Source organism: Musca autumnalis, unplaced genomic scaffold (assembly GCF_047663935.1).
Source record: "Musca autumnalis isolate F117 unplaced genomic scaffold, ASM4766393v1 scaffold_4, whole genome shotgun sequence".
Classification (NCBI taxonomy): domain Eukaryota; kingdom Metazoa; phylum Arthropoda; class Insecta; order Diptera; family Muscidae; genus Musca; species Musca autumnalis.
In genome coordinates, this window is record NW_027411977.1 from 28,345,986 (window position 1) to 28,372,640 (window position 26,655).

Here is a 26,655-nt window from a genome sequence, read left to right on the forward strand (position 1 = left end):
GCTCCCTGTTGCCAGAAAACTACTCTAGCAAAAAATTTCAACATAGATCCACGCTTCGGAATATCTGTCATATAACGGTACCGCCCGATTTTCGGTATTTTGAGGGTTTTAGCAAAACTTTTTGTTCGAACTACCTGTAATTTGTCAACAAAGGACCATGTTTGGTATAGCCCCCATATAAGGGTTCCTCCCGATTTTCGGTATTTTGAGGGTTTTAGCAAAATTTTTTACAAAACTACCCGTAGTTTGACGTTTAAGATTCCAAAAGGTCACAACACGTCTCCACAAAAAATTGTGGACATAGGTCTATGTTTTGGTATAGTCACCATATAACGGTAATGTATCGTTACCGATTTTCGGTATTTTGATAATTTAAGGTAACTTTTTGACAGAAGTACCTGCAATTTGAAGTCTGAGGCTCTACAAAATATTGTCAACATAGGTCCACGTCTCGGTATAGCCCCCATATAAAGGTACCTCCCGATTATCGATATTTTGAGGGTTTAAGATACATTTTTTGATCGCACTACTTGTAATTAAACTTTCGAGGTTCCCAGCGGTCACAAAATATCTCCACCAAACACTTTTAACATAGGGTTTTGGTATAGCCCCCATATAACGGTACCTCCCGATTTTCGGTATTTTGAGGGTTTAAGCAAAATTTTTATCGAACTACCCGTAGTTTGACGTTTAAGGCTGCAAAAGGTCACAAAACGTCTCTACAAAAGATTGTGGACATAGGTCCATGTTTTCGTATAGATCCCATACAACGGTACATCCCTATTTTCGATATTTTGATGATTTTAGGTACCTTTTGTGACAGAAGTACCTTGACGTTTGAGGCTCTACAAAAGATTGTCAACATATGTCCACGTTTCCATTATCGGTTTTTGAGGATTTTAGCTACATTTTTGTACCAAACTACCTGAAGTTTAAAATTTGAGGTTCCCAGCAGTCACAACATTTCTACGAAGAATTGTCACCATAGGTCCATGTTTCGGTATAGCCCCCATATAACGGAATCTCCCGATTTTCGGTATTTCGAGGGTTTTAGCAATTTTTTTACCGAACTATATATAAATTGACGTTTAAATTTCCAAAAGGTTAAAAAATTTTTGGGATCACAGGGAACCTCATATTGCAAATTACAGCTAGTTCGGTTAAGAATTGAAGCTTAAATCCTGCAAATACCGGGAATCAGGAGGTACTCTTATATAGGGGTTATACCATGACCGATATAGCCCAATTTCGAACTTGACCTGCCTATGGAAAAAAGACACTCGGTCGCAAATATCACTGTGCAGCAGCATTTTTGGGGGGTGGAGCTCTTAAACTTCATTTTCCGATTGTGTGTAAGTTACCCAAAGGAGTGAACCGACATAGCACATATTCCAACCTAATGCATGAATGGATGAAATAATCCGATGTGTAAAGTCTGCACCAATCAGAAACTCCGTGCGATATTATCTTGCAGATTTGCCATTTTATTTGGTGCCGACAAAGAGCTTTTAGGCCAATATCTCAAGAAGTATGGACTTACGCAAGAAAAAAAAATGTACCGCAGTAAAGGGAGTAGAAGCTCTTAAACTTCATTTTATCCGAATTTTGTGTGGGAGGTGGCCGAAAGGGTGGACGGATATAGTTCGTATTCGAATCCGATCTATAAATGGAAGGAATAATACAATGTGCAAAATTTGGACCAAATCGATTGCTCCCTTCAAGAATTCTCACCAGTTTACAGAAAAATTTTGAACTTTTGTGGAGGAGGTAACCGAAGGAGTGGACCGGTATGGTCCATCTTCGAACTTAAACTAAGTTTGGACAAAATATTACCATACCCAAAATTTAATTCGAATCGGCTGATCCGTTAGAGAGTTATCGTGCGCACCAGCCAGACCGACAGACAGACATACGGACGGACATGGCTAAATCGACTCCAAATTGTCTGAAACGAATTTCCTCCAAACATACTTGGGGTCTAAAGCCGTTATTTGGAAGAGGCGTTCTAGCTTTAAGGCTGAGGGTATAAAAATATTAAACTTTTGAGTCAAAGGAGTAGGCTGACATTGGCCATTTTGGAACTGGATCTAATTTTAGAAACCACTTGAACTGTTGAGAGGGACGTACCCGAATTTATTTCCCAATATGGCCCTTCATGGAACCTGATGTAATTTTGGAAGACATTTGACTATGTGCAAAGTAACGACCAAATCATATAGTTGGTTATTGTGTTCTTCAGTCATTTTAGTAGGTTCCCGCTGTGTGTTTTTGAAGATTTTTGTCCATTATCTCAAGAAGTATTGACTGCCACTGAAAAAACATACCGTGGTAATAGGCGCTACTAGTGTAACCTCCTGTAAAAAAATGTCTTGGAAACATAAGAAGTTCAGAAATACAATAAATTCAAGCCAAGCCAGAAAAACCAGAGTCAAGAGAACATGTGGCGAATTTCGAAACTTAGTATTCAGCTTTCCTGAAAGCAAATAAATTTTAACTATTTAAAAAATGTTTATACCCTCAGCATTTATGCTAACGATGGTACATATCTACACTTTCATACGGACAAAATATGCTCATCGAAATAAGGGTTTTGGACCCAAGTATGTTTTGGACGAAATCCATTTCAGACAATTTGGAGTTGATTATATTAGGATACCCAAAGACGGACATTTCTAGTCCGTCTTTGGATATCGTAATATTTTGTCCGAACTTAGTTTAAGTTCGAAGATGAGCCATATCAGTCCAAATCCTTCAAGTACCTCCACCCACAAAAGGAAGGGAGCAACCGATTTGGTCCATACTTTGCACATCGTGAAATTTCTACCAGACATAGATGAGGTTCCAATATGGACTCTATCGACCCTCTCCATCGGCAAAAATGCTTTCGAATCGCTTTGATCATTGTTGTAACTACTTGTTTTCGATGCCCCGTTACGACGGTGAAAGATTTTTTAGGGATAAGTCCATACTTCCTGAGAGAATAGCCGAAAGCTGTAGAAAGCCCTACGACATCATGTGTAGAACGCACGAAACTGTCGAATGGATCAGCCGATTCGGGCCAAAATTTGTCCTTCGTAATATTTTGTGAAAACGGCGCTATAGGTGAGTCTTCGGGTACATATTCCCAAAAATGAAAAAAAAAAAATCACTAAAATTGTACGCGCTATATCTGTTATACGGAGCAACTGTAGTTTTACTTCAGAAATGGTCCATATCTGTTCTCTCCCTTGGGTACCTCCCCCACAAAAGTTCAAAATCTTTGTTTAAGTGCAGTATAAAATTCTGTTCCTTGTGGTTCTGTTTAAGCGATATTATGGTTTTCATGGGCATGTCCATGCTTCGTGACATAGTGGTCCAAAACCTCTAATTTAACTGCCAAAATAAGATCCACTTCCAAAATGGACTATGTCGGTCCATTCCTTCAAGGACATCCTATGCAAAACTTCTGAGCTTATAACCAAATAAATATTTTTTTGACATCAAGTTCATACTTCCAAAAACGGTGCAAAATCTGCATAGCTCCTATTAGATTCGATATTGTCAATAGATGAAGGTTTCAATTCACACAGGCTAAGGATATATCTCAGTCGGCAAAGTCGACTAATGCATTTTTACTTGTTTATTTTTTACTTTTTACCTCGAGCTGACGATTGATGTTTTTTGTTGAAGAAGTTATTGAAAAATTACTTCGTTAAAGAATAGAGTGGTTAATACAGACGGACATGGCTATATCGACTCAGAATTTTATCCTGATCAAGAATAGGGTCGCAAATGTATATGTCAATGCGTTACAAACGGAAAAACAAACTTAATATACCCTCCATACTATTGTGGAGGGTATAATAACTGCGGTGGAGAATATCCACAAACAAGGGAGCTGATGCGATCCTGTGAAGTCTTCTTTCTCCACAAATAAATTAGTTGTTTTAAGATATTAAAACAACAACTATGGGATTAAGCCTGATAAAAAAACCTGAAAAAAGTTTATTTTTAATTTAAAAACAACAATACTGAAATTAAGCTGTATTACTTTACAAATAATAAGTAATACACATCTCACCGAAACTGCCAATGTGAATCTTAATTTCCTATTCGTATATGCATCTGTCCATCCTAATGTCAGGTATAATTTATACTAAGTTTTAAATATGACTTATCCTGATGACGTTATTTTAGTTTACAACACTAAAATACGTAATTTTACAAAGTCCGATCTAGGTTATTAATGTTTTCCCTATATATATATTCACCATAGATATACCAAAAACAGTTTGGATCGAGCACACATAATCTTCAGAATGAATTTATTATGAAAAAACATAATAAAATATATTTTATGAACGCACATAACGAAAATGTGAATAAAAACGGTAGAATATGGACTTAAATCACATATAAAATGCGAAAGCTTCTGGAGATGTCAAATATTATAGCTACAACTATCTCTTGTTCAGAGGCTGATAATGAAATTTAAATTCGAACATTTCTTCTTTTGACTTAATCCCCAAAAAGTGAAGTATTTTAGGAGGTTTTGACTCAGTATGGAATAAATTTTAATTAAGAGTCTAAAAGTTCAACAAATAATTTCTACTTACAATATCTAATTTTGTAAAGTCATTTTCTTAACAAAGTAATTTGCATAGATATTTAGTTTGTTTTGGGACTTACAGTGACATTTTGAGTAGAATTTTTCTTCTTGTAATCCTTTCGTCTAAAACTAAATTTCATGTTACTTTCATGCATCAACTCGACAGAGGAACAAAACACATTTATTCAAACAAGTAAGAAAGTATCAGTCAGCTGAGCCGACAGAGATATACACTCAGCCACGTACCCGAAGAAAAAAAGTTAACACAATACTTCTGTAGGTTTTTTTAGCTGTTGGGAAAATTTTCCAGGAGGAAAGGGCCGCAAAAAACTACATGTTGCAACAAAATTCAGAATGATCCAAGACGAGTGCATTTTCTCCAAACTTTGGGTAGGGTGTACCCGTAGGTGTGATCCGATGTAGTACATATTCGGACCTAATACAAATCTGTAGGAAATATTTTTTTCTTTATTAGTCTATGGATATTTTCCTTACAGACTATATAATTAAAAATGTTGTACTTAATTTTCTGAATTTAATTGTATTACAATTTTACTTTTCAATTTAAAGGGTTATTTTACACATTAGCCAGTTCAGGTGGTGCCGGTAGGATTTTCTGGACCTTTTTGGGTCATTATCTCAGGAAGTATGGACTTGCCCACGAAAAAAGAATTACAACGTCGTAACAGGTGCCGCAAATGCAACCTGCTGCATCACAAATTGAAAAGATCAGAGAGGAGTTGTTAAACTATACTTTTTCTAAATTTTGTGTGGGAGGTACCCAAATGAGTGAACCGATATAGTCCATATTAGAACCCGATCTATGCGTGAAAGTAATATTACCAATAGCAAAGGTTGGCTCAATTCGGTTACTCCCTCCTAGAGTTATCATGCCCACAATCTTGGCGAAAAAATTTGAACCTTTGTGGGGGAGGTACCGGAAGGAGTGGACCGATATGGTCTATCTTCGAACTTAAACTAAGTTTGGACAAAATATTGAAAGACCCAAAATTTGAACCAAAAATGCTGGTCCGTTAGAGAGTTATCGTGCGCTCCAACTACGACACGTGGTATTATATGGGTTATTTTCAGTTTTCGTGCTCATTTCTGAGAAAGTATGGACTTGCTCCTGAAAAAAACTATATCGTCGTAATGGGGGTAGTGAATACAAGTGGCTGCAACAAAAATCAAAGCGATTCGAGAACAGGCCTTAAACTGCACTTAAGCAAAATTTTGTGTGGGAGGTACCCGATAGAGTGGACCAATAGTAGTGTCGACAACACAGACACCACCGAAGCAATGGCAGAAAATGATATGCAATTTCTTATACATACATTCTATATCATCTTAAAGGCTTTAAGGAGTAAATATATTTAAAAGAACGCAGGGCAAATTACCAAAATGAAGGCATTTGGAGCCGAGCAGCATCATCGTATTACCACAATCTGGCTGGAGAGGTTTTTTCAGTGTTTGTGTGGAGTCGAGTATTTTTTTTATGCCCCGGCTCCGACTCCAGCCAAATTGAAGTCCTGGGCCCTATTCCACGAAACAACTTATCAACTTTTCATTTTGCACTTAGCAATATTTTTGACAATTCGCAAATTTTTGCGTTCCACAGAACCCTTATCTTTGATAAGTGATAAGTTGCTAAAGATAAGAGGTGTTTGCTAAGTTTTCCAAAAATTATTGCTCTCTTTTTGATTTCTGTTCCACAAACTTCCTCGCCTGCTAAGTGAAAAGTTGTAACTGCAAACTATATTTTGCTAAGATTTTGCAAAAAAATGTGCTCTTTCGTTGCACAGAAATTTTGATAAGTTTGTCTAAAATTTGCGTCCCCTTTGCCAGTGTACATTGTTAAAGCAAGTAAAGTTATTAAAACGTGACGACGGGAGATTTTGTTCGGAAATGTTGAAAACACGGTAATGACAAGAAATTATAAGGATTGAATTAAATTTACCGAACTTCCACCCTCCGAACCACCTCCTCTGAACTTCCCCACTCCGAACTTCCACCCTAAGAAAAATCGCCCTCAGAACTTCCACCCTGGGAACCACACACTTCTGACTTGCACCCTTTGAACAACCCCATTCCGAACTTCCATCCCCCGAACTTCGACTAAACTCTCTTTCAGAGTTTTTATACCCTACACCACACAGTGGTAGGGGGTATTATGTCTTTGTGCATTTGTATGTAACATATAAAAGGAAACGAAATAGACCCACAGTTCCATATAATCACTTTCTGAGTCGATTTATGCGTGTCCGTCCGTCTGTCTGTCTGTCCGTCTGTCCATGTATTTTTGTTCGCAAGATACAGGTCGCATTTTTTGTCCGATTCAGCTGAAAACAACTACAACTACAACTTTTTTAGCCATATGAAGAACGCTATTGCTTTTGGTGAAAATCGGTTCAGATTTGGATATACATAGCTCCCATATATATTTTCGCCCGATTTCACGCATTAGCTGCACCAAACACGCTATATACGTCCAATTTTGATGAAACTTTGAATGTGTGACTGAATTTTGTCTACAAACAAGTGTGCAAAATTATATTGAAATCGATCCGGATTTGGATATAACTCCCATATATATTTTCGGCCGATTTCACGTATTTCCTGTACCACACACGCTATATATGTCCGATTTCAATGAAATTTGGAATGTGTGACTGAATTCAGTCTAGAAATAAATGAGCCAAATTATATCGAAGTCGGTTCAGATTTGGATATAGCTCCCATATATATGCTCGCCCGATTTCACGTATTTGCTGCACCAAACACGCTATATACGTCCGATTTTGATGAAATTTGGAATGTTTGACTGAATTCGGTCTAGAAATAAGTGTGCCAAATTATATAGAAATCGGTTCAGATTTGGATATAGCTCCCATATATATTTTCGGCCGATTTCACGTATTTTATGTACCAAACACGCTATATTTTTCCGATTTCGATGAAATTTGGAATGTGTGACTGAATTCAGTATAGAAATAAATGTTCCAAATTATATCGAAATCGGTTCAGATTTGGATATAGCACCCATATATATTTTCGGCCGATTTCGTGTATTTTCTGCTCCAAACACGATATATAAGTTCGATTTCAATGATATTTGGAATGTGTGACTGAATTCGGTCTGGAAATAAATGTGCCAAATTATATCAAAATCGGTTAAGATCTGGATATAGCTCCGATTTATATTTTACATATTCACAGTGGTGTAGGGTATCATATAGTCGGCCCCGCCCGACTTTGATGCTTTCCTTACTGGTTTATATTATTTTTATTTTATTTGTATTTTATTTTTTTATTTTATTATATTCAGAGTTTTATATTTATTTTATTTGTATTTTATTTTTATTTTATACCCTCAGCCTTTAGGCTAAAGAGGGTATTTACACTTTGATACGACCAAAAATGTGCCACATCGAAATAATGGTTTTAGACCCCAAGTATGTTTGTACGATATCCGTTTCAGACAATTTTGAGTAGATCTAGCAATGTCCGTCCGTCTGTCTGTCTGTCTGTCTGTCTGGCTGGCTGGTGCGCACGATAACTCTCGAACGGATAAATCGATTCGGTTTAAATTTTGGGTATCGAAATATTTTGTCCATATTCGATTTAAGTTCGAAGATGGGCCATATAGGTCCACCCTTCAGGTACCTCCCCCACAAATGTTCAAAAATTGTCGTAAAAATTGTGCGCACAATAACTCTTGTAGGGAATAACCGATTTGGTCCATACTTTGCACATCGTGTAATTTCTACCAAACTTAGATGAGGTTCCAGTATGGACTCAATCGGTTCACTCCTTCGGGTACCTCCCACACAAAATTTCGGAAATGTTCAGTTTAATACCTGGTCTCCAATCGCTTTGATTTTTGTTTACGCAAGTTGTATTCGCTGTCCTCTATACGACGCTATAAGTTTCATTAGGGGCAAGTCCATACTTCCTGAGAAAATAGCCTGAAAGTTACAAAAAACTCTATGACACCGTGTGTAGTGGTTGGAGCGGAAGATAACTCTCGAACGGATCTGCCGATTCGGTCCAAAATTTGGCATTCGTAATATTTTGTCCAAACTTAGTTCAAGTTCAAAGATGGATTATATCGGTCCACTCCTTCCGGTACCTCCCCCACAGAAGTTCGAAAATGTTCGGAAAATTTGTGCGTACGATAACTCTTGAAAGGAGTAACCGATTTGGTCCATACTTTGCACATTATGAAATTTCTACCAGACTTAGATGAGGTTCCAATATGGACTCAATCGGTAAACTCCTTCGAGTACCTCCCACACAAAATTTCGGAAAAGTTCAGTTTAGGACCTGCTCTCGAATCGCATTGGTTTTTATTGTACCATCTTGTATTCACTGTCCCCTATACGAAGGTACAAGTTTCCTCAGGGGCAAGTCTATACTTCCTGAAAAATAGCCTGAAAGTTGAAAAACAAACCGTATGACATCATGTTTATGGGTGGAAGCGCAAGATAATTCTCGAACGGAAATGCCGGTTCCGGCCAAAATTTGGCCTTCGTAATATTGTTTCCAAACTTAGTTTAAGTTCGTTGATAAGCCATATCGGTCCACTCCTTCAGGTACCTACCCCACAAAAGTTCAAAAATATTCGGAAAAATTGTGGGCACGATAACTCTTGATGGGAGTGACCGATTTGGTCCATACTTTACACATTTTTATAATATCTACCAGATATAGATCAGGTTCGAATATGGACTATATTTGTCCACTCCATCCCGTACCTCCCACAGAAAATTTTGGATATGTTCACTTTAAGACCTGCTATTGAATCACTTTGATTTTTGTTGAAGCAACTTACATTCGCTGCCTCAATTACGATGGTAAAAGTTGTTTCAGGGGCAAGTCCATACTTCTTGGGAAAACAGTCCGAAGGGTGTAAAAACCCCCTATGGCACCCCCATGGTCTATGTCGGTCCATTCCTTTAAGTACCTTTTCAGCAAAATTTTTGAACTTTAATCCTAATCAACATTTTTGTCGGTTCATACATAAGTTTTTTGTGAAAAAAAGTGTTTCAATTTGCACAGGCTGAGGGTATATCTCTGTCGGCAAAGCCGACTGATACTTTTTTACTTGTTTTATTTAATTTTATTTTTATTATACCCTCAGCCTTTAGGCTAGTAAGGGTATACACTTTCATACGGGCAAATGTGCCTCATCGAAATAATGGTTTTAGACCCCAAGTATGTTTGGACGAAATGTGTTTTAGATGATTTGGAGTCGATTTAGCAATGTCCGTCCGTCTGTCTGTCCGTCTGTCTGACTGGCTGGTGCGCACGATAACCCTCGAATGGATCAACCGATTCGGTCAAAAATTTGGCTTTGGTAATATGTTGCCCAAACTTAGTTTAAGTTCGAAGATGGGCTATATCGGTCCACTCTATCCGGTACCTCCCCCACAAAAGTTCGAAAATGTTCGGAAAATTTGTGCGCACGATAACTCTCGAAGGAAGTAACCGATTTGATCCATACTTTCCACATCGTGAAATTTCTACCACACTTAGATGAGGTTCGAATATGGACTCAATCGGTCCACTCCTTCGGGTACCTACCACACAAAATTTCGGATAACTTCAGATTAGGACCTGCTCTCGAATCGCTTCGACTTTTGTTGCAACAACTTGTATTCACTGGCCTCCATACGACGGTACAAATTTCATCAGGGGCAAGTCCATACTTCCTGAGAAAATAACCTGAAAGATGCAAAAAGCCCCTATGGCACCGTGTGTAGTGGTTGGAGCGCAAGATAACTCTCGAAGGGATCTGCCGATTCGGTCCAAAATTTTGCCATTGTAATATTTTGTCCAAACATAGTTTGAATTCGAAGATAAGCCATATCGGTCCACTCCTTCAAGTACCTCCCCCACAAAAGTTCAAAAATGTTCGGAAAAATTGTGCGCACGATAACTCTTGAAGGGAGTGACCGATGTAATCCATACTTTGCACATCCTAATATATCTACCAGATATAGATCAGGTTCGAATATGAACTATATTTGTCTACTCCTTCTAGTACCTCTCACACAAAATTTCGGATAAGTTCACTTTAAGACCTGCTCTCGAATCACTTTGATTTTTGTTGAAGCGATTTGCATTCGCTAGCTCCATTACGACGGTAAACGTTTTTTCAGGAGCAGGTCCATATTTCTTGGGAAAACATCCCGAAGGTGTAAAAAAGCCCCTATGTCACTATATGGTCCAACATTGGATCTTCGTCATATTATATCCAAACTTAGTTTCATGGCGCTATGACCAAAATGCTACGACGATATCACTTGAATGTGGCAACCAATTTTTTCCAAACTTTGGATCTCCTTATATATTGTCAAAATTTAGTTTAACTTCTAAAATGGACCATAACAGACCTCCCTAAGGGTACCTCACCCACAAAAGTTCAACATTTGTGTCTTAGTGCAGTTCATTCCTAATCCAGATTTTTGTCGGCAAGCTCAAATGTCCAAAAAGGGTTACAAAATTCTGAAGAGACCTTAAATACATTCGATCTGTCCGTGGGTTAAAGTTTCACTTCACATTGGCTGAGGGTATATATCTGTTGGCAAAGCCGACTGACACTTTTTTACTTGTTTTATTTCATTTGTATTTTATTTTAATTTATTATACCCTCAGCATTTATGTTAACGAGGGTATATACACTTTCATACGGGCAAAATGTGCCTCATCGAAATAATGGTGTTAGACCCCAAGTATGTTTGGACGAAATGTGTTTCAGACAATTTGGAGTCGATTGAGCAATGACCGTCCGTCTGTCTGTCTGTCTGGCTGGCTGGAGCGCACGATAACTCTCGAACGGATGAACCGATGCGGTTCAAATTTTGGCCTTCGTAATATCTTGCCCGAACTTAGTTTAAGTTCGAAGATGGGCTATATCGGTCCACTCCTTCCGGTACCTCCCCCACAAAAGTTCGAAAATGTTGGGAAAATTTGTGCGCACTATAACTCTTGAAGGGAGTAACCGATTTGGCCCACACTTTGTACATCGTGAAAGTTCTTCCAGACTTAGATGAAGTTTAAATATGGACTCAGTCGGTCCACTCCTTCGGGTACCTCCCACACAAAATTTCGGAAAAGTTCAGATTAGGACCTGCTCTCGAATCGCTTTGATTTTTGTTGTAGCAACTTGTATTCATTGTCCGCCATACGACGGTACAAGTTTCATAAGGGACAAGTCCATACTTCCTGAGAAAATAGCCTGAAAGTTGCAAAAAAAAAAACACCGTGTGTAGTGGTTGAAGCGCAAGATAAACCTTCGTATTATTTTGTCCAAACATAGTTTAAGTTCGAAGATAAACCATGTCGCTCCACTTCTTCAGGTACCTCCCTCACAAAAATTCAAAAATCTTCGGAAAAAATATACGCACGATAACACTTGAAGGGAGTGACTGATGTAATCCATACCCTGCACATCCTGATATATCTACCAGATATAAATCAGGTTCGAATATGGACTATATTTGCGCACTCCTTTGGGTACCTCCCACACAAAATTTCGGTTAAGTTCACTTTAAGACCTGCTCTCGAATCACTTTGATTTTTGTTGAAGCGATTTCCATTCGCTACCTCCATTACGACGGTAAAATTTGTTTCAGGAGTAGGTCCCTATTTCGTGGGAAAACATCCCGAAAAGTGTAAAAAGTATTATGTCACCATATGTGGCTCTCGAACTGTTATACCGATTTGGTGCATTATTTGGTCTTACCCAAACTTAGTTTCATGGGGCAATACTGGTCCCCAACTTCCGGTACTTCCCCAATATTCAAACAAGTAAGAACAGACTATAGTCGGACGGGGCCGACCATGTGATACCCTATACCACTATCCCTGTGCACTAGCTTTCCGGGCTAGCTGTTATAAGATGTGCATTAGAAATTTTACCAATTTTCACACAAAAGTTTTGATCAATTTAACCCGCTAAATATTATCCGATCATACCGTTGACTTGCACGCTACTTCTTCATCTCAAACCAAAACTACGTTTAAAATTTCGCGCCGATCGGACTATTATTGCGACCTACAGAGCGGCTACAAAATCGAGCAAAAATTTTGTTTTTGGTCCATTTCATCCCTTTAACATTTCACGATCATCGCCAAAAACTAATCAGTTCTATTCTGGTCCAAACCCGACCTCCATACTAAATTTCGTGACAATCGGTCCATAATTGCGGCCTCTAGCTTGATTACAATTTTTAATGGACGGACAGACGGACGGACGGACGGACGGACACACATCGCTAAATCGCTTTATCTCGTCGAGATATGAAGTTTGGTATACCACATGAGGGGTCTACGACGAATATTTCGCGGCGTTACATGAATTTTTGGGAAAACAAACTTATTATACCCTTTTCCACATTGTGGTATAGGGTATAAAAATGTCACTAAAATGTTAGGACGATATCACTTGAATGGTGCAACCAATTTGGACCAAACTTTGGATCTCCTAATATTTTGTCAAAATTTAGTTTAACTTCTAAAATGGACCATATCGGTCCTCCCTAAGGGTACCTCACCCACAAAAGTTCAACATTTGGTTTAATGCATAATCCACATTTTTGTCGGCAAGTTCAAATGTTAAACAAGGGCCACAAAATTCTGAAGAGACGCTAAATACATTCTATCTGTCCGTAGATGAAAGTTTCAATTCACATTGGCTGAGGGTATACCTCTGTCGGCAAAGCCGACTGACACTTTTTTACTTGTTTTATTTTATTTGATTTTATTTTGTTTTTTTTTTTTTATTTTATTTTATATTATTTTATTTTTATTATATTATTATATTTTATTTAAGTTTATAATTGTTTTATTTTATTTTGTTTTTATTTAATTTTTATTTTTCTATTTATATTTTATTTTAATTCATTTTATTTTATTTTGTTTCGTTTTAGTTTATTTTTTTTTTTCATTACTCATTTTTAATAACACCAGTTTCTTTTCATTTTTGTTCTCGCGTCCCATTTTTACGTGTCTCATTTATCATTGCCAAGTAGAAAATAATGCAAAGATGATAAAATGTTCTGTGGAACAAATAGCATCCACACTATTGAAGAGAACGGAGAGACTTAGCAAGATGGCGGATATATGAAGCAGGAGAGCACAAAAACTTTGCGAAAGAGAACAGTAATACTAAAATTTGCTAAGTACAAAGAGAAACTGAAAAGTAATTTTGTGGAACAAAAAAATTATCACTTTTTAAAATAGCTACTTTTTGATAAGTGCAAAGTGAAAAGCGATAAGTTGTTTCGTGGAATAGGCCCTGGTTCCCAAAATAGTATTTATTATAAGTTTTTACTCTTCACAGTTTTGAAATTTCATTAATTAATAATGAAAATACGCACCGAGGCAAGTACGAAGATAGTCTCCACATATTAGTATCGGCATAATTAAAGGATCAATAATTCAAAGTATTGCATTACTTCTGAAAAAAGTATAACAAAAAGTTCTCTACCATGGTGGCTACATTTTGTAGTATGGAAGGAATATGTAGTTCTTTACACCAATACCAAAAACGGAATAAACTTACTTATATATTAAACAATAGTTCTGATATCTTATTGCTATATTATTGTAATTTGCATCAAAACCAAAGAGCCTTAGTTATTAAACAGTTATTGTCCTTTAGACATTTCTTGATTCCAAATACTCGTACATATTTCTCCATTATCTGCCGTCACATCTACCTTAATGAGATATCGTAATGATTTAACCTGTTGCCTGCCGAAACATGACTCTTACATTTCTCTGCTTGTTTGTTTATTCTGTTAAGTGTTCACAAACAAGAGGCAGTTCTTTTAGTCTGTAACAATTTAATATCTTTTCACTTCCTTAAGCGTTTTATTACTAGTTGTCGCAATCTCCAAAGTCATTTTACATCTTCCTTCCACCGAAAGTAGAACTACAACCACAACTACTTCTACAACAAACACTTGTTTCGGCAGATGTTTAATACCTCCCAAATGTTTATACGATTTATGCCATTCACCAAAGCACCAAAAGTGTTTTTAGATGCTGGATGGATGAAGGAGCGAACGCATGAAAGAACGAAGGAGTAATGAATATCAAACACCAACTATGCGGAAGAGGAATAAAATTTACAACGACAGTTTTCTACTTTATTTGGCACACAGCGCATTAAAGTGTCGACATCGTTGTAGTTTATGATAGTCTCTTTCTCTCTTTGGTTCTTATGGCGTTGTTAATAATAAACTATTATGGGAGTATTGTTAAATAATAAAATAGAAGAAAATAGTTATTTATAATTTTCGGTAATTTAGATAAATCTGGACCTAGGAGAAAAGGCTTGATTCACCTTCTCCGTTAATGAGAAAATGTCTTTAACCAGGTATCATAGTGAGTAATTAACACCATATCCCTACTTCCTGATTACACATAGTAGTGGACTTCATCCATAGCCTATTTAAGGAACATTTAAGGCAAAAGTGTACTGTTCTCCTCCCACAAGATTTAATATCGAAATTTATACAGAAAATTTAACTCTTTTAAAATATGTCAAATCGGGCTGTAGATAATTTTCTTATATTTTTTTCAAGAACTGCACACAGTGGACAAAGCAATCCCACGGTGGCGGGTTATTCGATACTGGATTGACCCTGAACAACACAATAGCCGTGTTCCGACCACTGGCTTCCACCTAAATGTGCACATGTTTGTATTTTTATGGTTTTTCCGAAATGTTTACTCTGGATTATTTTGGTCCGTGCCGAGACGGAGTAAAACCTAAGACCATCACACTCATATTTAGGACAGATGCAATAGATGCCGGGAGATGGGTGCATCTTAAGGATAACTCTGGCCTCGTTCATGCGAGGGTCTACGAGGGGGATTATATTGTTGTATGAACGCAGCCCCCAGTCAGACATCGTAGTCACCAAAATACGAGACTTCCCCACCGTCTCCCAAACAGCGGCCGTTGCTGTTCCAATCCCTGGAAATGCATCCTTTTTGCAATTTAATAGTGTATTTTATGAGTCGGAAGAATATCATGCAAGCTCAACAACAACTACAACTTACTGCGTGGTGATGATTACAAAGAGGAAGGATCGCACCAGAAGTGGTGGGGGATTTGATTTCCTATAGCAACAGTCGGTTTAATACAGGCCTATATCGCTTGAGTCTGAATTGCCGAGGTAGAGTTGCTTAACGTATACATCCCGCCGATAAATAGCTGAACTGAAGATTATAGGACACACATTATCCCGCTTTTGGAAGGTCATAAACAATTGATCCTCAGTGCTCGACAATGGCCAGAGTGCTAAGTGCTGGTGAAGCAGACTGATAGCTCTACGTTTTGCTCGATCAATGAGGGCGCCCTATCAGAATTAGCGGAGAGTGTCACAGTTCGCCAAATGTAACCATCGTGTCACTTCTTCTATGAAATGACAACGGCTTGTAGCCCGTCGTTTCCCTAGGGTCAGAGAATCTTCACATATTTTTCTCCATTTACAGACCAACCGATTTCATCACCTCCGGACGCGACACTTTCATCAATCGATGAGCATAAGCGGAACAATAAGCAGCTAAATCATCCGATGAGTTGTGGCATTGACGGTCCTCAGCAATGACCAACGCCAGGCTGAGTAGATTGCCCCTACCAGAATTAGCGGAAAGTGTCACAGTTCAATCGATGAGCATAAGCGGAACAATAAACAGGTAAATCATCTGATGAGTTGTGGCATTGACGGTCCTCGGCAATGACCAAAGCCAGGCTGAGTAGATTGCCCCTACCAGAATTAGCGGAAAGTGTCACAGTTCAATCGATGAGCATAAGCGGAACAATAAGCAGCTAAATCATCTGATGAGTTGTGGCATTGACGGTCCTCGGCAATGACCAACGCCAGGCTGAGTAGATTGCCCCTACCAGAATTAGCGGAAAGTGTCACAGTTCGCCAGATATAACCATGGTGTCACCTGATCGGACAAATGACGTCACCTGGCAACCCGTCGTTTCTCTGGGATCAGACCATCTACCATAATTGTTTCCATCAGCAGACCGCCCGATTTCATTACACAATCATGGAAAAGCTAATTGGCCGAGTTTCAGAGAGTTCACTAATAACCGCTTCAGAAGCCTCCCTAAACCTTCTTCTATTGGGGTAGCGGAAAGGACGTTTCGAGACATCATCTCTGCTTTAGCCGCACGCCATATACCGGCTGTTCAAATACCCGAAGTGAGACCAAACTTCCCATCGAGACGGCAGGATGTGCAAATGAGCGTACTTAGCTTCGTGTAGCTAACCCTAGTGACCCCAAAGCCAGGGAACTGACAGTGAAATTTTGTAGCTTGGTCGGTAAGCATAAGCGGAACAAGTTGTTAAATCATCTTAAGGTTTGTCGCATTGAAGCCGGAATAAATTAATTGTAGGCAATGATTAAGTCACTCTCAAAGCAGAGAAGGAACACAGTAACGACGTTACGCTGACTGATCCAAAGAGGAGCTCAGATTCTTTTAATCGGCAGTTTGTGATAGGTCGCAGAATATTATGTCGCATTATATTCCTGCCGAGGAGGAACCACCACAACATACAATGGATGATGTTGCGAATGCAATCAGGAACGCTAAAGCGTTGGGCACGAATGAAATGTCCATGGTAATTCTGAAACAGTTGGATGAGCCCTGAGTTGAGTATCTCAAAAAGGTTCTCAACCTGTCGCTACACCACCCACAACGTTCCCGTAGTCTGGAAATTTGACAGGGTGGTCCTCTACTGAAGTCAGACAAGAATGCCAGGCACGTGCCAGAGAACCTCGAATACAATGGATAATGTTGCGAATGCCTTCAAGAACCCTAAATCATCCAAAGCGTTGGGCCCTGGTGAAATTTCTATGGTTATGCTGAAACAGTTGGATGAACCGGGAGTTGAGTATCTCTAGCCGTTGGGTATCAGAGCCGCTAGCCACCCACATCGTTTCCAAAGTCCGAAAAATTGACTTAATTGTTCCGTTGCTGAAGCCAGGCAAGAAAGCTAGCAAAGTTGAATCATACATATGGACTCCGCCCGGAGCAAAGACTCTTGAGGCTTTATTCCTCTCCATCATCAGAAATAGCAATCCATCATAAGCGTGGGTTCTGTAAGTAGCACAGCACGACCACAGTGCTGCACGCCATCTCCACACATATTAGTCGAGTACTCAACGAGGGCAAGCCGCGCGATAGGACAGTCAAATGCATTTGATACTGTCAATTACTCCACTCTGTTTGAAGACATTGAGCAGACTACCCATGTGTGAAACGTTGAATAACAAGAAGTTTAAGCCTTGTAGAGGGAAACAGGAAGTTCCACAAGGTGGATTGATATCTTCAGAACTATTTACTTTGCTTCTCCTGCATGCTGCCTCTTCCATACGGCATTGAGATCGTAACGTATGCGGATAATTATACGGTCTAGGCGTCAGGTGCCTTACCTGATGTCATTTTAGAGAGGATTAACTCCTATTTGACTATACTTACTACCCTTTTCCACGTGATGAATATTCAAATATCCGTCACTAAATCCAGAGCCACTTTGTTCAATACGAGGACGGCAGAGCTGAGCAATGAATCGGATGTTATGGTCGATAGTAGCCCACTAACTACCCCAGACTTTAAGGGAACACATTCGACAGAATGTTCATGTCGTCCGAGTATGCTACAGCTATCTGCAACAAGCTCAGTTATAGAAACAAGGTCTTCAGATCCCTAGACAGTAGCACATGGGGTGAAAATAAAGAAACCGTGTTGACCTCATATAATCCGATAGATGGTAATCAATGCGGCCCCAGCATATAAGTCTGCGAATAAAAGTGCAACAACATTTAAAAATATTCAAACTTATCTTTATTGGACCATCTACATGAAGAGACAAAAATTCTTCCTGTACAGCTACACAATGACATGCAACTTCACATGCAAACAAAACCAAATCTTTCCCACTGCTATGCGTTCGTCGATTCTCGACGAAAAAACACATAACTAATTTGTTGGTATTGCATACTACAGCAATAAACAACATTTCGACGGTGCCCGGTCTCACAATTAGGAGGGTTGGCGTTTTTTTGTTTGGGATGGCGACTTCTATTTTGTTTTTCAAAATAGTCAGGCTTAATCCCATAGTCGTTGCTTTAATATTTTATTAAAACAACTTTAATTTATTAATGGAAAAATAGGTATTTATAAAAAATTTTCCCATCTTAAAATACAAAAACGCCTTTTTAAAAAAATGGGCCTCCAAAATAGATTTGGCGATGGTAATATTTGGTCATTTTTTATAAATTTTCATAAAAACATTGATTTTACTGCGCTACTTTTACAAATGATTCGTTCTTTTTTAAATATTATGAAATTACTCACCATCACACACTGGTCCCAACCTGCGACAATTCAGCAAATTTTCTCTAAACATATTATATTTTAATATTCCAGCACTGTTTTTGTAATTTATAACGGTATTTAACAAAACAAAACCGAAGAAGTTGACTTTTGCGTATGATCTCTTAAAAACTTTAATAACATCAGTAAGGTTGTGACTTCTTACAAGGCAAGTAACTCAAAATTGAAAGGATAAAATTATATTTTTCGAAATGGAAGTTTTAGTACAAGGGTTTCTAATTACTTTTACATAAAAATGTGTACACATTATTCCCATAAAAAGGGCTGGAAATCACATTTTTTATAATATTTTTTTTGTGGATTTTTTTCCAAGTTCATAAGTTTCCATACAACATTGAGTTATCTTTGATTTGAATTTAACGGATAAATGCCTTGTAAATATTTATATGCAACCCTGTACATACCTAATTATTACAACTAAGCATTCAATACTTTCTATATGCAACTGTAAAAAGCTATTAATTTACATTACGCCCTACTATTTCTTCTCACGAGGAGTACTTAAACAGAACAAAATTCAATAAAATCACTTTGCAATCGACTTTTGAGCCACCAACAAGTAGTATCGTCCATTCATGTAAACTACATCCTTGGCAGCTACATTGGTTACCATTTGATCGAGCAAGCAAAGTAAAAGTTAATAAAGTTCACTTAAAAACGCAAGTCCTCGTTGTTTCATTGGTAAAAGGTATCCACCTTCCACGGAGGCCTGCTACATTGGCACCCATCTTGTGGCCACGGAACACGACCACACAGAAGAACCCAATAACAACGCATCATTCAACAGCGACGAGCATCGTTGAGAGAGAAGACGATATGGCCATAGCCGACCAAGAAGAGCGAGCGCTTAAATTGTTTATGTGTGGGTAAAATTACACTGACAGAACAGGGTGATGATTTTCATATTGAGTATGAAATGAAAAACACAGGAAAAAAGTTGTCACGGAGTGTTAGCGTTCAGAGCCAAATATAGTGGTGTGTGTGTGGGTTCGAATCATCGGCTTTCCTTTTTCATTTACATTTTAGATCATAAAAAAGCTCGATTAATAAATTAAAAAAAAAAATTAATACTAAAAATGATCTTCGCCTAAAAAGGCAAAATTTTCAAATAGAAAAAATATATTGCTGGCGCGTTCGCTTTGTATGACTAAAATTAAAAATAATATACAGTGAATCACAGTCAAAAGTATCCACTTCAGTTTCTGTTATTAAAACTGCGATTGCTAAGAGTTAATTAATGATAGCGATTTCGTTCTTTTTTATATTTTTACATTAGGGTCTTAACTTAAATATAATAAAATAAAATTAACGAAATTCGGATAAATTTAGATAAAAAAATAAAAATTGTTAAACAACATCGATATTTTGTATGCGTATTATAATGACGCGTAAGGTAAGATGGATATACATTTTTAATAATATAATATAATATAATATACATTTATTAAAACTGCGATTGCTAAGAGTTAATTAATGATAGCGATTTCGTTCTTTTTTATATTTTTACATTAGGGTCTTAACTTAAATATAATAAAATAAAATTAACGAAATTCGGATAAATTTAGATAAAAAAATAAAAATTGTTAAACAACATCGATATTTTGTATGCGTATTATAATGACGCGTAAGGTAAGATGGATATACATTTTTTATTGTTGCATTGCAGACGAGGTATTCTGCGTCATTAAAATATTAATACAAAACAAAAAAAAAATCATTTTCAAATTCTTCCCTCCACGTATTTGCTGTCCAACTGCAAAATCTTTTCCGTGTACCCAAAAAAAAAGCGGCATCAGCCTGCTTGCATGAAATTCAGTACAAGACTGAAGTAAAAAAATCAAAACATTTGCTCTCTTACTTTGCGTTCGGGTCGCGTGTGTGTGATTTGCCGAGAAACTTCGTAAGTCCCTGTTTATACAGGGAAAGTTGATGGGAAAGAAAATTGAGTTTATGGGCGAGGGAGTAGAGAGGAATAAGAGGGGGTACACACACCTCTGTACTGGCAAATTCCGTTTTGTTTCGTTTTTCTTTGTATACAACCTGAAGTTGGCTGCAGATTTCTTTTTGCATTTTCTTTCATTTTATTTTCTCCGTCGAGAAACAAACAACAGCGGAGACAAATGAAAAAAAAAAACATTTGGAGGAAAAACTATTTTTTTAAGCAAAAACAATTCGAACTAAGTGGAAATATCAAAATTAAAATGTAATTCAAGGGTTCCTTTAATAATTAATTGTTTATCACACACGTCCATTTTTATTTTTCATTACAATTTTGCCTTAGATTTGTTTTTGAACGGCGCAATGAGAAAATGAGTGTGAAGAAGAATAAGAAAAGTTATAAAATTGACACAAACATGATTTCCGTGTCTAAACAATAAGGAAATTTTAAAAGAAATTAAGAAGAAAAATTTTCTTTCCAGTTTGAATGTCTAAACACGGTCTAACCAAATCAATACCCACGAACGGGTTTGGATATGGCACAATTTACGGAGGCTCAATTCCAGAAGCTACTCCAGACAATGGGTAACAACGTCCGCAATGGCTCGTTTTCTCATTGTACTGCGCGCTTCCATGGACAGATAGATCCAGCTGCAGTAGAGGAATTCCTCACAGTCAGTGTGTACAAAGACATCGAACACATCTCCGACGCCGACGCATTAACAGGATTGCAGTTATTGCTAGAAGGTTACGCAGCGAATTGGTGGATTGCCGTTAAAAGTACTGTCAGCACCTTTGAGAAAGCGAAAGCCTTAATAAAAACAACATTTTCCCCTCCCATGCCGGACTGGCGCATATTTGCAATCATCTACGAGCAGAGACAACAAAAAGCAGAACCAACCGACAGCTTTGTGTGCAAGAAGCGTTTGCTGTTCTCCCAGCTGAAATCAGCAGTTGCCGAAGAAATTCAGCTGAACATAATATTTGGCCTTCTGCAGATGAAAATAAGAGAGCGTGTGCGACGAGAGAACGTTACAACGTTTGAAGAATTACTCTCCGCATGCGAGAAGCAAAACACGCACTAGCTGAGATTGACGACGGAACAAAACAGCAACTCCCCTGGCTGAAGAAAAAACACAAACAAAGTCTGCATTGCGCTGCTCATTTTGCCGCTCACACGGGCACAGCGCCGATGTGTGTTTGAAAAAGAAAAAGAGGGATGAAAAACAACAAGAACATCATTATGAAATCGAACTAAACACACACACACAACAAGACAGGCCGAACCACAAATCAAACGATGTGCGTTGCAGTTTCTGTAATTTCAAGAATCACACAGTGGACGAGTGCAGAAAACTGAAGCAGCGAAACGTCGAAAAAGAAAACAACGCATCAAGCCTGATCAATGCACAGCAACAAAAACCACACACAAGAAAAACCAACGATTGCTTGCTATGGTTGTGGCGCGCCTGGTATTTACAGGTCGAACTGCTCAACATGTAGCAACAACAACAAAAACAGCCCACAGTACCTGGCATTCAATTCGATCTCGTCAACGATCATTGGCCGCACTCTACACATGTGGAGATTTTTGGTTTGTTGGGTGAAGCAGTGTTTGATAGTGGAGCGAAAATAAGTGTTGCTAGCCAAAATTTGAAAAATATTCTTGAAGAGAATGGTTGTGTATTCGAAGATGTGTGTGCAAATGTGTGTTTAGCGGATGGCGCAGTTACAGCATGTGTTGTGAAGTCCACCATCTGTAACATTATCATCGGAGGCCGCAGCAAGAAGATACGGTTTGTCTGTTTACCTAACGCAACCAGAAACCGAACATTGATTGGTACGGATTTCATGGAGCAAACCGGCATCATTCTCAACATGGCGCAGCGTCTCTGGTATTTCGCCGATGATCCCAAAAGGAAGTATGACTTTACCAATCCTCTGGAAATGAACATGTTTTCATTGGATGTGGTAGGTCATGAAAATTCGCCAACCAACAAAGTCATGAAGAGCATGACGAATTTTATGAAATATGTGGAAAGCAAACACCAGGTATCACCGTTGCCGACAACACCGCATTTTGTACCTGATCCGATTCCACCACCGCAGAAGATAAATGATAATGTTGCAAAGCCTACATCACTACGAAGACCACTGGCTGATAAAACCAATGACTATTCTCCGCATTCTATACAGAGCATTTTCCGAGGAGCGATTCCGCCTGATGAAATAACGCCTAGAAACACCTCACGATTGTTTGGACCGGCAGTAAAGATTAGCAAAAAGGAGCAAGATGACTACTTAGATGCCATCTTCATGCCATTATTTTTTATCGACGAAGCTTTACTCTAGGGGGAGATTTCAGCATATTCCAGAACCCATTATTCCTGATGCCTCATCGGGACGATTTCAGCATCAGAGGGGGAGACTGAAACAACCCATTATGTATATATTTCTAAATCTTTTATTTTATCACTATTTTATTTGAATTTCACGTTAGTCATAAGTTTCCATACAACATTGAGTTATCTTTGATTTGAATTTAACGGATAAATGCCTTGTAAATATTTATATGCAACCCTGTGCATACCTAATTATTACAACTAAGCATTCAAAACTTTCTATATGCAACTGTAAAAAACTATTAATTTACATTACGCCCTACTATTTCTTCTCACGAGGAGTACTTAAACAGAACAAAATTCAATAAAATCACTTTGCAATCGACTTTTGAGCCACCAACAAGTAGTATCGTCCATTTATGTAAAATACATCCTTGGCAGCTACACTGGTTTCCATTTGATCGAACAAGCAAAGTAAAAGTTAATAAAGTTCACTTAAAAACGCAAGTCTTCGGTGTTTCATTGGTAAAAGGTATCCACCTTCCACGAAGGCCTGCTACAACTGCTATTTTTATATATTTTATTAATTTTATTTTTATATATTTTGTTTATATATATTTTATTCCCTTTCCGCATACGAAGTAGCGAGCATTTGCTAGTCTACCATAATTGTACACTATAGTTTATGCTGACAGAGTTGAAGATCTGTGTGCAGATTTACAAATTTTAGCCTGTCTCTGCAAATTACTTTAGCTTCCAAATTTCCAGTTCATCGTAGCTGGAATGTTAGAAAATCTCTTTGACTAAATGTTTAATCATTCAAATGTTTGTCAATCTCATGTGTAGAAACATACCCTCCCCACTTATCTACATCTTAAACTCTTACACAATGTCATGAAACCAATCTCTCTCTACACACACACACTAGAAAAAGAATATTTTCTCATATAAATTCCATGTACATCCATACATACTCATGTTCGTATGTATGTTTTTGGCATCTCCATTCAATTCAATTGTATGACTATGTCCCATTGTCCAATAATAAGATGAAACTAAATACCAAAATTCTAGTATATCAAATTTTCATTAAGATTATAAACATCTATGATTACGTCCTTTATACTTTGAACTTCTTTATAATTCTTTTCGTTTTTTTATTCTTCGACTTCTTTTTCTGCTGCTTAAGAGGTATAAAACACATAAGAAAAAACTAAAAGTTGCCAAAGAAAGTTTATTTTCTTTTCGATCAGTTTTCAGTGATTTCTTAACACGAACCGAGCAGAAATCTCAAATATTGTCCAATAACTAAAGAAAACACATGTGACATCTTCAATTGCATTGAAAATTGTCCGAGGACATGAACTGAACTGTACTCAACTTTACTCCTCTCGAATGGCACACACTATAAAAAGGAAATATGACATTTTTCTCTACTCTTACTGTCTTTTCATTTGTTTTGTACAGAAGCTGTTGTTGTTCGCACACACACACCCATGCACATAATGTAGAATGACGGTGGGTGTGAGTAAGTTTCCTTGTTGGCTTTGTAAATACAAAATGATTTCCAGTAAATGTTAGAAAAGTCTCAGATAATGGCACTTTGTGTGTCATTCTCGCTGAAGATGATATTGCACCAGCATTTAATATTTCTGCCAAAGACAGAAGAAAAAGACAAAGCAAAGAAAACGAACAACTATCATGAGCTGAGTAAATAAAATGAGCTCGAATGACAAATTTAGTTTCTTTATAAAGTAGTGTACACTTTAACCATTTAATTTCATGGTCTTATAGGTTTGAATTAAGGTGTAGAATTTTAAGAGCTTTTTAGAGGAAAAATTTGAGAAATTTGAACAATTTCGATTTTGTCACTTAAATCTACTTTGGGTGACGTAGGGGTTGAAGGATACCAAGTAACGGTCCTGACCGGCTTTAACTTGGCAGAGGCCAGGATTTATCTTGTTCCCTCTCTCATCTCAAGTGGACACTGACCTCCCAGTGGTGTCACCTAGGGAGCTGCCTTTAACACCCGTCAAAGGTAGTGAACTAAAAGCAGACTACTACGAAAGAACGAGAGAAAAGAAAAACAAACCCCTCTAAAATTGAAGAATCCCGCAAAGGTTTTAAGGACCGTGATCTGCGAATCTGCACCTCTTTATAGAGAAGGTGCAGTTATTGCGTAAATCAGTTGTACTTGAAAAGTACAAGGCCGACATTATTGCCATACAGTGAATATGATGGATTGGGGAAGGAGTCACAACACCGCCTAAAGGTGAAGGCAAGGACAAACAGACATTTTACGAAAGCTTAGAAGAAACATATGACCGTTGTATTGCCCATGACATTATAAGGGCAACTGACTGTTTTCGGATCAACAAGAAATCAAATTGATCACGTTGTTATAGATAGAAGATATTCGTCGAGCGGGTTGGATATACGATCGTTCCGAGGAGCAAACATAGATTCGGATCACTCGCTTGTTGCAGCAAAGGTACGTACACGTCTAAACGTTGCAAATAAAGCAGGAACAGATACAACGCGGAAGTTGGACATCGGTACGCTGCAAACACAACATATAACCACCGCATATTCCACTCAACTAGCCCAATTGCTTAATGAAAACACACCTCGTCCCGATAACATACCCAGCAAAATAGTTGCCTCCAAAGATGCAGTTAAATCAAATGTACAAGTGATCTGGAAGTGCATCAAATTATGCATTTTCACGTGAAGAGCGTGAATACTGAAAGATGCACTTCATTAGCACCGCATTTTAACTAACCCTTCGGCACTGCATTTTAACTATCCCTTTGGAATCGCATTTTAACTAACCCTTTAGGGTAGAATAAGATGCAGTCCAATTTGCATCCAAAGCATTTGTTTTGATACAGTGATTTGGATTGAATTTAAAGGCACTCTTCGGAATGTGTTTTTATGCAGTTCAAATATGCAATAAAAATGCAAGCCATGGCAAACTATCCCAAAATAATGAAAAGAATTTATTGTTTGTTTAAAACAAGAATAATAAGAACTTTATTACATTAACACCGATTATGAAATTTCCTCATTAAATTCAATCGCAACTGAGTTTGTTTCGTCCGCTCTCAATTTAATCCAAGCTGAAATGTTTTTGCTTCATTTGCTAAATGGTTTCTTGTATTGTCTTCCCATCACCAGTTCACTTCCACACTTCATTAGGAAATTTTCTTCTCGTGACTTACCGTAAAAATATTCCCAACTTTTGGTTGTATTTTTTTTTTATTTTATTTTATATAACAAATTTAGAAAATGGTGCACACTTTTTCTGCCTTTGAAAAAATTCTGTAGTTGTAGGTATCTACAAATTGGCTTGCTTG

At 37.8% G+C, this 26,655-nt stretch overlaps 1 protein-coding gene across 1 annotated transcript; it reads left to right on the forward strand.

Moving 5' to 3' along the window:
• Positions 1-21,493: 21,493 nt before the first annotated feature.
• LOC141401978 (activity-regulated cytoskeleton associated protein 2-like) lies at positions 21,494-22,042 on the forward strand. The gene has a single exon (XM_073982576.1). It carries the CDS (start codon positions 21,494-21,496, stop codon positions 22,040-22,042), a length of 549 nt encoding a protein of 182 aa, XP_073838677.1.
• Positions 22,043-26,655: the final 4,613 nt, after the last annotated feature.

Coding starts and splice junctions, on each gene's coding strand:
- LOC141401978 (XM_073982576.1), top strand. CDS start 21,494: ATGGCACAATTTACGGAGGCTCAATTCCAGAAGCTACTCCAGACAATG.